This window comes from Dipodomys merriami, unplaced genomic scaffold (genome assembly GCF_024711535.1).
Source record: "Dipodomys merriami isolate MVZ:Mamm:240054 unplaced genomic scaffold, mDipMer1.0.p SCAF_184, whole genome shotgun sequence".
NCBI lineage: Eukaryota > Metazoa > Chordata > Mammalia > Rodentia > Heteromyidae > Dipodomys > Dipodomys merriami.
Window position 1 is genome coordinate 253,072 of NW_027203204.1, and position 14,322 is coordinate 267,393.

The 14,322-nt window shown below is 37.4% G+C and overlaps 1 protein-coding gene across 1 annotated transcript in view; it reads right to left on the reverse strand.

Annotated features, from left to right (window-relative positions):
- Window positions 1-467: 467 nt before the first annotated feature.
- Window positions 468-14,322, reverse strand: part of LOC138830114 (transmembrane 9 superfamily member 3) — a 59,247-nt gene continuing 45,392 nt past the window's right edge. The window contains exons 11-15 of the mRNA XM_070026515.1: window positions 11,372-11,440; window positions 9,670-9,816; window positions 7,656-7,739; window positions 7,462-7,538; window positions 468-1,840 (exon numbers count right to left, since the gene is read on the reverse strand). Coding sequence (XP_069882616.1) covers window positions 1,773-1,840; window positions 7,462-7,538; window positions 7,656-7,739; window positions 9,670-9,816; window positions 11,372-11,440 — 445 coding nt within the window. The 3' untranslated portion in view covers window positions 468-1,772. The remainder of the gene's footprint in view (window positions 1,841-7,461; window positions 7,539-7,655; window positions 7,740-9,669; window positions 9,817-11,371; window positions 11,441-14,322) is intronic.

Here is a 14,322-nt window from a genome sequence, read left to right on the forward strand (position 1 = left end):
GGCATGAAGTTCACACTAAGGTGTTCAGTAGTGGTGATGTTTTTCTAAAAACACCAATGTATAGTACTGGTTTAAGTGATCATTTGCATAGCAAATTATTAAACCAGAAACACAATGGTTTTAGAGAAACTTCACATTATAGACAATTCCAGAAAAATGCACAAGTGCAATTTCTTTCTTTTAGAGAAGAGCAGCCTCTCAATTTGTTCACCAAATAAAGGAGCTACCACTGTGCCTGCACCACTCACAGCACATCAGCCTGGTGCCATAATTTTATTCAAGAGTTTCTCACTCTGTCACTGAACTGGATAATTTGGATGTAGGCAAGCTGGGGACATTAGTATATGGGCCCTTTGTATTCAAAAGCACATTTTATGGTATGTTAAAAAAAAATAAGTGGGATTCTGTAACACTGCTTTTTGGACAGTTATCTTCAAATTGGAAACACATCTATTTTCACAAAACAATTTGGTCAGGAAATTTTATTTGAACATTCTAAAGCAATGATGCTTTAGATGTTACTTAAATGTCCCAGACAGGATTAACAAAATTAAATGTTTCTAAATTACAAATTTAGTTCCTGTATGAGTCTCAGAAAAGAAACAGAATAAAACACCCCCCACCCAAAAGAAGTATGACACACACATTTTGAAGGAATCCCAATGTTTCATGCAATGGTAGGCAAGATGTAAAAAGCCACCCAAATTCACACATTTCTACACCAATCATCATCAGAAAAAGTACTCCCTATTCAGTCTGTACATCCAAATGCAGTTGGAAATCTACACCTACGTTACATTATTTAATGTTATATACATTTATTACCCACCCCCCCTTGTTTTTAATAATTTCTCATGTAAAGCCTTCATTCAAACCCAAAAAAAGATGTGAGACTAACTGGGGGGTGAGGGGATAATCACTTTAGATACTCAGTTAAAATGTAGATTATCTAAATCTCAAATGTTTATAAAAACAAGTACCTTCTCCATTTAATACTTTGCTTTCTAACTGTACAGTAAATTGCATATAGAGAATACACATCTATCTTCGGACTGTATCTTTGGATGGAATTAAGATGTAATTGATAATTTTAAGATAAATAAATGGAAAGTTGGTCTGACTAAGATGACAGCAGATATATTACATGCAGAATTTAACTTGGCTAAATTTTCTTTTTTTTTTTTTCCTTTTTTAAAAAAGGATGCAGTTGCGTTGGGGTGCGGGGTGCAGGTCATGGACAACTAATAACAGATCAAAAAAGAACCCAGATTCAATATATAAAAATGTCCCACAATAGGTCAACAATGGCAGTAAAAATAAAAGAAAAGGTAATCTTTCTGGAACATCATTTTTCAAGAACATAGAAATACTAAGTGCCAGGAAGATTTCTATTCATGTACTTTTAGCATCCAAGTTTCCCTCTTATTTATTTATATTGGAACAAATGCTTTAAATAAACTATTTGTCCTCTTCACTGAAGAGAGCTGGTCTATTTCATCTTTAATGAGCTAGTTTTTGGGAAGATTAGCCATGTACTGTAGTAATGCCTACTGCATAAAATCCACACATTTGCTGTGAACAGTTGGAGAAAGCAGTCAGTAAGAACCTAGGATCAATGGAAATAGATGTTACTTTAAGCCATCCATGAAAGAGAGACCCACAGTGTACCCAGTGTTAAGCCCAAATTTCTTCTTGCGTTTTCCTTTTTTGCTGTGCAAGTTCCACCACTATGAAAGAGAAATTGATCCAAAGTTCCAGGTTTTTTTGTATCTCTAGTCAATTTTCACATTAGTATAGATTTTTCGGACAAAGGCACTTGTTCCCATGTAACCAATTGCTCCTGCAAAGACAAAATAAAATGTATTAAAACAAATGTAACCCCTTTGTACATCACCTTAAAATTTAAATTAAAAATAAATAAAACATATGGAGCAGTATTCAAGATTTACTAAAGCTCTCTGCTCTGGAAAGTTGTTTTTTTTTTTTTTTTTTTTTGCAGTATAGTATTATACTAGCATTCTCTGTGAATTAAAATTCTATTATTTGCTTTCATAAAGCATCTGTTTACAGTCACATACCAAATCTGACCTAATGTATTTTTAAAGAATTAAATCACAATTAGTATAATTAGTTAATAACTGTGGAATACTTAAAATACATCTTTTATTTAAAAAAAAACTTGACTAAGACAAAATATTGTTAAATGAAAAAATAAACTTACCTTATTTGAGAATGTACTATTTGAGGTCTCTTATCTACCACTAGTATGTTTCTGCAACCTCAAGGGTAGGTGAAAGCAAGCAGTGCCCAAGAACTGAGAAGCATGGCCAATGGCCTTTGCAGCTCTCCAGAAGAGCCACTTCCTTGAGACTCCTTTTCTGTTACAGCTAGAGAAGCTGTACATTTAGTAGAAAGGATGACATATTGGAAGGAATGAACCAAGAGAGAGGTAAACAGGTAAAAAGAAATTCTAGTCTTGAATAAATCTCAAATGGGGCTCAAAACTCCTGAAAATGAGAACAGTTTTCTATTCTGTTAACGAAGCACCTGACTCAAGAAAAGGTACTCAGTAAGTATTTGCTGCATGAATGACCCAACTGGAATATTCTTTATAATGAATATTCAGAACAAGAGAGTTGGTCCCTAAATTGTCAGAAAGTTCTCCACTTAGGAATTTGCCATTTAAGCCAATATTCTTTTTCTTTTCTTTTTTTTTTTTTTTTCATCAGTTGTAGGGCTTGAACTCTGGGCCTGGGAGCTGTCCCTCAGCTCTTCGGCTCAAGGCTAGCACTCTACCACTTGAGCCACAGTGTCACTCCTGGTTTTCTGGTGGTTTATTGGAGATTAGTGTCTCACCAACTTTCCTGCCCAGGCTGGCTTTGAACCACGATCCTTAGATAGCCTCCTGAGTAGCGAAGATTACAGGCCTGAGCCACTAGTGCCCAGCTTTAGGCCAATATTCTTAAAAAGCTTAAAAGTAAATTTTCTTCGTTAATAATGGCACACACACCCAGATGTCTATAATTACTCACTTTGGAACCAACTATTCTCTACTCAACAAGTGAATTTCACCCTTGAGCTATACCTAAAGGTAAACAAATAGTGGATGAAAGAAGGTTCTCATAAAAAGTATTCTAGCTAAGAAACATAAATATTCTAACTATAATAAATTACTTGAGCTAACCAATAATTATCAATGACTGTTGGCCACATATATGCCCCCTTGAAAAAGAAAACTATCCGCTACATATTGTTAGATAAGAATTGGTATGAACAAGGCTGTGATTAACAGTTTAAAGAAATATACAAGAGGAGAACATGTGGAAAAACACTAAATGACATCTCATCTCACATATACAATCAACCAAATCCAGAGTGTAAAACACTAAATAGGCTTTTTGGGGTTTTTTGTTTTTTCTTTTTTTTCTTTCTTTTTTTTTGTGGAACTGGGGACTGAACTCAGAAATGACTTCATGCAAATGCTCTACCACTTGAGATACACTCCAAGCCTTAAGATCTTTTATTTTTGGGGACAGGATCTCACTACCTTTTTGCCTGGATTGGTCTATAACTCCGAATTCTCCTGTCTCCACCTCCCGAGCCGCTGGGATTACAAGCATACACCACTACACCTAGCTAAATAGAATTTTTAAAAATAATTTTTAAAAAATAGTGAAGAAAGAAGAACATGAATAGATTAGAAAACCCTTGGTTACCAAGCAATACATGGCTCCTAAATGCATCTTGATGCAAACTGTACTAAAACTAGAAGTGGCAACAGGTGAAGTAAATGTGAGTACTAATTGAACATTTCATCAGCATAATGAATTTGGCTTATGTTTTAGAGACAGAGATATACTGAAATATTATAGTTTAAGTGACATAGATTGAGAATAACGTTACAATAAAAGTGGGGCAAAATGGGAATATAAACAAACAAGATTGAGTAGATAATTACTGACAGCTTATCTTTTTATATATATTTGAAATTCCCATAATTTGACATTTTTTAAATCCCAAAGCAATAAATTAAACCTATTCCACTGACATTTCTTTCATAATACACTAAAATTTAAAATACTGATAATGCATTTAAAATAGCTATAATAATATAACCTCTTTACTAGGTAGCTAGGAAAAAAAAAAACTTCAATTAACTGGGCACTGGTGGTTCACACCTGTAATCCTAGCTACTCAGGAGGCTGAGATCTGAGAATCACGGTTCAAAGGCAGGAAAGTCCGTGAAGCTCTGATCTCCAATAAACCACCAGAAAATCAGAAGTAGTGCTGTGGCTCAAGTGGTAGAGTGCTCTCCTTGAGCAGAAGAGCTGAGGGACAGCTCCCAAGCCCAGAGATTAAGCCCCATGACCAACAAAACAAAAAACTTCAATTAAAAAAAAAACTGGGTTTTTAACATAAAAATACCTATAAAATTTGAATTGCCATCAAAACCTTAACTGGCATAATACAGCACTAGTTTAATAATTGCTCCAGTTTTCAAGATTTACAAAGCATTGCTTCCTTCTGGGTAAGATGTGCTTAAAATCAAATCACTATCAACCTAGAGAATCATTTTTCTTAATTTTATAAACATATTTCATAAACAGACTTATCAGAGTAGGACTTTATAAGGAGGATACTGACTGTGCTCTCTAGAAAAGCAGAAGTCTTAGGAATAACAGAGATGTACTTTTCCTCAAAACAGAACTATGTTCATAAAAAAAAAGAACTATGTTCATAATATAAAGGCTAAAACAATGTTATTTTCCTACTTAACACAAAGTCCATTTCTTCCTATACATCAAAAACATTAACAGGTATTTTTCATTTTGGCAAACATTTTAACCATTATTAATTGGTGGGTGTGCATAATTTTTGTATTATGACAACACATTAATCTGTTCTAGTTTGCACTTCACCCCAGCCCATCCCAACTCAGCCCAAAACAGATGACCTGTAACAGCAGGTTGGGGCTGGGAATGTGGCTTAGTGGTAGAGTGCTTGCCTAGCCTAGCATGCATGAAGCCCTGTTTGAGTCCTCAGTACCACATAAATAGAAAAGGCCAGAAGTGGTGCTATGGCTCTAATGGTAGAGAGTTCTAGCCTCGAGCAAAAAAAGCAGCTCAGGGACTGTGCCCAGGCCCTGAGTTCAAGCCCCAGGACTTGCAAGAATGAATGAGTGCTAGAGCCGGGTACCACTGGCTCATACCTGTAAATCCCAGCAACTCAAGATGCTGAGATTTGAGGATCTTCATTCAAAGACAGCCCAGGCAGGAAAATGCATGCAACTCTCATCTCCAATTAACCACCAAAAAGGCCAGAAGTAGAGCTGTGGCTCAAGTGGTAGAGCACTAGTCTTGAGCAAAAAGGCTCAGGAAACTGTATCCAGGCCCTGAGTTCACGACCCATGACTGACATAAAAAAAAGTGCTAGGATGCCACTGGCAGGGCAAGGAACTATAAATATGTTAAAATAAACTTCCAACAGAAAAGAAATTTAGCTAAACTCATTCTATTTTCTTTTTAAGTGTCAACATATTATTTCTCTAGGTCTTCCTAACATCACATAAAGAAAAAAAAATCCAGAAAAAAAAGTACATTCTACATAGTCACCTGATTGAAGGCTAGCAATAATAAAGATCTTAGTTGGTAAAGAATCCACTGAACAACATTTAAGAGTGGACAAAACCATTAAAGAACTATTGGACTGTCTGAAGACACTTCTACATCATACAACTAGTTTCGACCTTCAGTCCTTCTTCTTTTTCCCCTCAAAGTTAACTAATATAATTAACCCAGAAAGCAGCTATAAATGAAGCATAAGGGTAAAATATAGAGCAATCTCTCCCCTTACTTAGTGTGGCCACAAAGCCAACCTCATTTTGCTTGTGCATGTATGCATGCAGGATCACCACTCACAAGCACTGTTCCTCCTTCAATGGAGGAACAGTGATCCTGGGAGCGCAACTGTCAAACAAGAACCCAGCTTTGAATCTATCTGATCTTCCTTCCTCTGTTGCCCATTCTATATATCTATAGATGGAAGTCTGGAGATGAAAAAAAAATGCCAATAGCAACCAAAAAAAAACAGAAAAGCAACTTAATTCACCACTCTTCGGCAATGTTTCCACAGTGATCAGACCATAAACCTTACATCATTCCTATGAGGTTAACTCAGTCTCAGAGATCAGAGAAACAGTAAACCAGAAAAATAGTAAGTTACTTCTGAGTTTTGCTTACCATACCTTTGCCTTTCATGGGCTTCAAAGTCATGAAATTGCTGGCAAGTGATAACTCGGTGCATAGCAAGGCTGAAATTGCAGAAACTAACACACCCTAGAGCAGAGGGAAGCCCTATCATGCCAGGGCAGCAGTGCTCACTGAGTCCTCTGCTTACCCTGAAAGGCTGGCTGTACTTCAATTTTGCCAATAAGAAAAGTGAGTGAAAAAGGAAAAAAAAAAAAAAAAAGTGATTATTTATTTAATGTGGGAGAGTAAGAGAAATCACACCCAGGACTGAGCGTAGAAACCTTGGTTCTTCCTGTGCCTTACAGTGTCTCCTGCAACTGGCTCCCTCTTCCCACTTAAGAGCTGTCCAGACTTGCTTTACCTGACAACCACTCTGGGAGACATGCTCACTTTATAGATGAGAATGAGACTTGGAGAAGCTAGGCTGACTTCTATGACTATATCACCACAAGTGATCAGCCACACATGCTCACCTGTTCAGGTCTTCTGGACTCTCAAGTCTGTGTGACCTTTCTATTGATCATACTGTTTCCAAAAGTTCTTTATTTTCTAGCTATGGTATGAACTCTTACCTCTTCTTTTTGATGGAAGACTGTGAAAAGCCCATCCAATAGCAGCACTATGTTCAGCTCACAGTGGTCAGGACAGAGCATGTGAGTGGTGGGTAAAAATTAAGGCCCAAGTGCACACTCAATGAACTATGCTACTCTCCAGACACTGGGTCTTCATTAGCTGTCTCATTCCAAACAGCAACCATGCAGGCAATACCTTAAACTGCCTGTATTACACTCTTTTCCAATGAACTCAAGTTTTAAAAATACCAATTCTCAGCCACATGTCTTTTAAGCCCAGGTATTTGGGAGCTAAAGCAGGAGATTAACTTGAGCCTAGGAGCTCAAAGCCAACCTGAGCAATACAGCAAGATCTCATCCCAATACAAAACAGTAAAAATCAAAATTCTAATTCTCAAAATGAAAAACAAACTGTGGTATGGAACTATGCTTTACACAGAATTATTAGAATTAAAAGAGTAACCAAAAGGGGATAAATCAGGTTTTATGGGAAAGTCACAAGGACTAAAAGCAGACTCTTCACTTTGTTATTCCTGATAAAGGAAACAGCACAGAATTTTTAAATTTCTAGTAGCTGTATTTTTATGATTCAGAGACATTCAATGATTTGCTCATGATGTTATAAGAATTTCAGAACTTACCACACATTATCCCCAAGGCTGTGCTAAATACGGCCATATATCCAAAGTAAAATGATGTCTGAAATAAGCCATACATCCTGCAACAAAACAAAATGATACTTAGTATATATTTTGCTATTGATAAGACCTTAAATTTTACTAAACGACAGACTTAATTTCCTATTTAGGAATGATGAGAAAATGTCTCTACTTACTTTGTTTTGAAAAAATAGTAGTAAAAGGAATACATGTAAACATAGATTGCAGTTGATGCAGCAGAGAGAAAACTTGTCCATTGCCTGGAGAGAGGGGTAATAATGAATGAATGTTATTAAGAATTGTAAAGCAGAGAAATTTACAAAAACAGAGCAGAGCTGTACCTGGTAAATGAATACATCAACAAGGAGAAATTCTCAGCTCTCCTCAGAAAGAAAGTTCCTACATTTTGTCAGATTATTTATTATAAGAGACCCTCATAAACAATTTTCCTTTTCAGATTTGTCTTTACATGTTTGAAAGGGGAAAGATGTGCTAGGTGTCAGTGGCCCCTGCATGTCATCTTAACTACTCAGGAGGCTGAAATCTGAGGACCACAGTTCAAAGCCCAGGTAGAAAAGTCTGTGAGTCCAATAACCACCAAAAAGTCAGAAGAAAGCTGAGACAGAGCCTTGAGCAAAAATGCTAAGGGATAGTGCCCAAGCCCTGAGTTCAAGCTCAAATACTGAGGGTGGGGAGTTGAAGTGGGGAAGAGATGCTTCTTTATAAAATTCCATATCAAGCTTTTCAATAAAATATTTCACGTAGCACTTTTTTTTGGCCTAATTAATGCTATTTTTCTTCTAAAAGTTTTTTTTTTTTTTTTTTTTTTTTTACGTTTTGTCGGTCATGGGGCTTGAACTCTGGGCTTGGGCACTGTCCTGTGCTCTTCAGCTCAAGGCAAGTGCTCTACCACTTGAGCCACAGCACCACTTCCTAAAAGTTTTTATCATTATGGGTTGTGGTGGCACATGCCTGGAACACAGCTTATTGGAAGGACTAAGATTCAAGCCAGAGTAGGCAAAAATTATCGAGGCTCTATCTCAATAAATAAGTTAGGCATGGTGATACATACATCTGTAATCTCAGCTAACAAGAGGCATCTATTATGAGGAGCATGGTCTGAGGCTGGCCTTGGGCAAAACGTAAGACCCTATCTGAAAAGAGCGAAGGGTATGAATCAAGTGGTACAACATCTGCCTAGCATGTATGAGGCCAAATTCAAACTCTACAGTGACACACGTACACCTCCCAACATGTTATTTTCATTATTTTTACAACTGAAAAAAAAAAATCTCTTTACCCTGTTGGTGGGGTGGGGAACAGTATCAGATTTTGAACTCCCTCAGCCAGCACTCTACCACTTGAGTCATACCTCCAACTCAGTATTTTGGTAGTTCTATTTTTAGATGAGTCTTGTACTTTTCTGCCCTAACTGGCTTTGAACAATGATCTTGCAGATCATAGCCTCCTAAGTAGCTAGGACTACAGGAATGCATCACTAGTATCTGACTCCTTTCTTAAGTAGTAAATTTTTTTTATTTTATTAATTTACTTTATTGTTATAGAGGTGATGTACAGAAGGATTACGATTATGTGAGTCAGGTCATATGTACATTTCCTTTCATATAGTGTCTCTGTTCTCTCATTTTCTCCCAGTGCCTCCCTCCTGTCTCTATACATGAGTTCTAAAGTTCACTTTCATCAATGTCCACTGAACTCCACTGCTGTACTTTTTCACCCTTTTCCCCTCGAGTTCTGTACCCTTCTCCAACCCTTCCAAAGATGTACTCGAATACACTATACATAAGGTAAAAAATACAGAATCATCAACAACTAAACTCTTCTTAAAAAAAAGAAGAAAAAAGTCTCGTGTCCATATCACGGAGTTCATTTCAGCATATATACTATTTTATATAAACATGAAGAGACACTTAGGCATTGTGCCTTTGTGTTTCTCTCCTAAAAGTATTCCCTTTTTGTCTCACTGTATGCAAGTATCTAGAATCCTGTATAATTTATTATATCCCAGTGCATTTTAGATCTAATTTCCCCTTATCAGAGAGAACAAGTACTATTTGTCTCTCTGAGCTTGTCTTACCTCACTTAACATGATTTGTTCTACCACCATCAATCCCTTAAATAGTAAAACTTTTATACAGATGTTGTTCTCAGCTTTGGGGATTTACTTACCACCTATAGTCCTCCGCATTTAGCAGGAAGTATGTGCAGACGATGGTCACGCAAACAGTCACAATGCACAGAATGACCAGCACCAGCATCATGAAGCCATAGACATAGTAGATCTTATATGCCCAGAAAGAGGTGAAGATGAAATACCTAAGATGTGATAAAGACATGGCTTCAATCTTCATCTCAAAGATCACTCAGTTCTTGCTGAGACTCATTACATTTCACCTTTCACGTTTATCTCACTTAAATGACTTCTTTTAAGTAACTTCTCAGTTTCCCTAATCCTTATCTCATGTGTTAAATCTCAAAATATTTTATTGTATTTAATCAGTAACAGATCTTTCAGGAAGATATTCAGATCTAAGCAAACTGAACAAACTATAGCTTAAAGGAGTAACTGCAGAAAAGAACTAGTGAAAGTAGTTGAAAATCTCCATTTGCAAAAGTCAGTTCCTTCATTTTTATATACTACTTGATCAATGTATTATTTTATTTTTATTTATTTATTTTTTGGTCCAGTCCTGGGGCCTGAACTCTGGGCCTGGGCACTGTCCCTCAGCTCTTCACCTCAAGGCTAGCGCTCTACCACTTGAGCCACAGCACCACTTCCGGCTTTTTTTTTCTTTTTGCTTATGTGATGCTGAGGAATCAAACCCAGGGCCTCATGCATGCAAGGCAGGTGCTGTACCACTGAGCCACCTTCCCAGCCCCAATGTATTATTTTATATTTATAAAAATGTTCTCTTACGGGCTGGGAAGGTGGCTCAGTGGTAGAGCGCCTGCCTTGCAAGCCTGAGGCCCTGGGTTCGATTCCTCAGCACCATATAAGCAAAAAGAAAAAAGCCGGAAGTGGCGCTGTGGCTCAAGTGGTAGAGCGCTAGCCTTGAGCTGAAGAGCTGAGGGACAGCGCCCAGGCCCAGAGTTCAGGCCCCACGACTGGACCCAAAAAAAAAAAAAAAAAAAAATGTTCTCTTACATGGAAAAATATTAGTTGACAGAGTAATATATAAAATTTTAAAAAGAAAATTAGGAAAACAAAGCCTAAGAATGATTTACATGGTCTTCAGAGGGCAGTAAGGGAAAAGTAGGAAGATTTCTACTCTCATTCAGCATTAAGTCAGAACAAGATCTTGAATCTCTTCTTTTTCATCTGTTTGCTAGCTCACTTATTTATCATTCATGTTTTCAGCAAGCCTTAACAGAGCCTCTGTTCCCTCGCTGTTAAGTGATAGAGGTCTAAAAGCTAATTTAAAAAAGTATCCAGACTCCTTTCTGGAAGGGATCAATAACTCTGTTAAATGCTGTTATGGTTTCAAGGTTGTGTATCTCCCAAGGATGCTTTGCTGACTAAAAGTCTTGATCCCAGGCTGGCCTGGGGAAACAGGGCCATATGGGAGCTGCGTAGAGTTCTAGTGAGGTGCCTTTGGAAGGAACAGTGGGATGGTAGGCCTTCTTTCTGACTTCTTTATAATCCCCACCCCTCAGATACTCCCATTATATCATCCTCACCAGCAGTCAAACCAAAAGGACTGCCTAATCTTGCACTTTGAACCTCCAAAAATGTTGGCACTTCATTAAGTCAGCTGCTTGAAAAATTTTGTTAAAGCAACATATACTACTTTAATAATTCCATATCTACAACAAACAATTCTCTTTATTATAATCAAATCCCTCAAAATATAAATACACTGCAGGAACTTACATTTCAATAAAGATTGAGCCAAAAGGTAAAATTCCTCCCAGGCAAACAATAACTGCAGGCTCCATAAACCTGGAAAATATTAAAGTAACAGTAAGCTTCCAATATGATTTTTATAGGATATATAAGTCCTAAGGATAAAAGTAAACCAGTAAAAAGAAAAATCAAAACCCGAAGATACAACACACACAGCTTGGTTTCAAATTAGTCATAGGTTATAATCAATAGTCTTTGCAATATTAAAGCCTGAAGTATTTGAGGAATAAAGTACTGCAACTGAAAGAACTTAAAAAAAAACTCTTTACTCTTACTGTGACACTTCTCAATAACTTCTATGAACTCTATAGGCATTTACTTACAGAAAGCCAAAGAGAAGACATCTCTGCTCTCTCTGTACTTCCTTTTTCAGTGAATTATATAGTTAAAAATGATTTATAATGAAGCCAAAGAAAAAATAAGAACTAAAATTCAAGCTTCACTCATTCACTCAACACTTACTGATGATAATCAGGCATTCTCCACCTGGATTGCCTTCTGAAATACTCTCTTCCTGAAAGCACTGGCTCATGTGTTCTCCTTTAAGGCCTCCCAAGTCTCCAGAGGAGAGATGGCCCCATTGCCTGGTGAACACAGCCCACTGCAGCACTTAGTACTTAGTACAGTACTGTTAAGTTACCTATAGCATATTTCACTACACTACAATGTCAGCAAGAACAAGCTAGAAATCTACATACTCCCACTGCTGAGCACAGTATCTGAGCACAGGAAACATAACAAACATCTTTTGTGGTGAATAAACTGGAAAACTAAGAAGAAAATGCAAGTTCACTAGACTACAATGTCAGCAAGAACAAGCTAGAAATCTACATACTCCCACTGCCAAGGCACAGTATCTGGGCACAGGAAAAATAACATCTTTTGAGGTGAATAAACTGGAAAACTAAGAAGAAAATGTAAGAAATTCAAAGCTAGAAAAAAAAAAAAGTAACTTTAGTCTATTTCCCTTCTTCTACAGTTAGCCAACACCTACAAAAGTTGAAAGTGATCTGATATAACACATTCAGTGATAGCCAAATCTATAATCAGATTTTAATTCCCATGCAATTAAAAAACAAGCCTCGGTGTTAGATGTGGTAGCTCATGCTTGTAATCCCAGCTACTTAGATAGTGCAGACTCAGGAGGATCAAGGTTCAGAGCTAGCCCAGGCAAGTTAATGAGATTTCATCTCAATAAACAAGCTGGTCATGGTGTGGCACATCTGTAATCACAATAACTGGGGAGGCATAGGTAGGAGACCAGACAAAAAAAAAAAACAAAAAACAAAAAACTTGGGATGCTATCCAAAAAAGTAACTAAAGCAAAGAGAGCTGGAGGCACACCTCAAATGACAGGCCCTGAGTTCAAACCCTAGCACTACCAAAAACAAAGTAAGTTATACATCAGTCTTTCTACACTCAACTGGAACTCAACTCTAATGAGTAAGGGCACAGGCAAATGATATTCATTCCTCTCCTTCACTAGTCTCAGTGACCTGGAAATACTTCTCAGATGTGAGGTAAACATGAGAACACTGGTCCAGTCTAATAGTGATTTAGGAAAAAAAAAAGAAGTTGAAGAATCAAAATTGCTATATATCCGTATAACAATAAGAAAAGCAACATATGACTAATTCCTCAGACTAGATCACTCCCCTAAAACTATAGGCCTGTTTTATTCAGCCTCTATTTCCATATACATCTACATACTTCCACACCTAGAAAAGACAAGTAACACTTGCATGTTTGTATAAGTAGCTAGATATGTTATATATAGACACAATTAAGAGTAAATATCTAAGAAAAGTATTTTTCCAATTTATATTGCTTATATTTATGTATACAGTCTACACTGTATCATCTTAAGATGATGATAAATTCAATTAATTCTATCCTATTAAAAACTAGGAAAGGGGCTGGAAAGGTGGCTCAGTGGTAGAGGGCTTGCCTTGCATGCCTGAGGCCCTGGGTTCTATTCCTCAGCACCACATAAGCAAAAAGAAAAAAAGCCGGAAGTGGTGCTGTGGCTCAGGTGGTAGAGCGCTAGCCTTGAGGTGAAGAGCTGAGGGACAGCGCCCAGGCCCAGAGTTCAGACCCCACGACCGGACCCAGAAAACAAAACAAAACAAAACAAAACTAGGAAATTCAAGCCCCACAACCAACCAAAAAAAAAAAAAAAAAAAAAAAAGTAAAATAAAAACTAGGAAAATACAGCTAGGTGCTGCTGACTTGTACCTAGCTACTCAGGGAGGCTGAGATGTGAGGATCCAGGTTTAAAGCCAGCCTGGACAGACAAATCTGAGATGCTTCAATTATCCAGCAAAAAGCTGGAAGTAGAGGGATGGCTCAAGCAGAGTGACAGAAGTTGAGCAAAAAAGACTAAGCCAGAGCTTAAGATCCTGAGTTCAAACACCAGTACTGGCAACGAATTAGAGAGGAGGTGGAGGTGGCACAGGAAAGAAGGAAGGAAGAAAGGAAGGAAGGAGAGAGAGAAAGAGGGAGAGGGAGGGAGAGAGAGGGAGAGAGAAGGAAGAAAGGAGGTGGGGAAGAAAGGAGGGAGGAAGTGAGAGAGAGAAAAAAGGAAAAAAAAGAAAGAAATTCTGTACTATTGCAAAGTGAGGATAAATTGTGACTTAGAAAAGATGTTACAGACATCAAATGCAGTGAAAGCAGGGGTTATACCGTGGGGGAGGGACATACAAAGCAACAAAGAAATAATCATATAAATGCGTTAGAAACAAATGCATGAAAGAAAAAAAATTTTAAATACATATCTTAGGGTTCATTTTCCTAACATCACCTTAAACAAGTCGTTTAAATAAGGACCCGTTGCAACAATGAGAAGTACAAGTTGTCATGTCGAAAACAAACTTTACAACTTCGGTGGGGGGGTGAGAGGAAGGGGGGGAGAGGCTTGG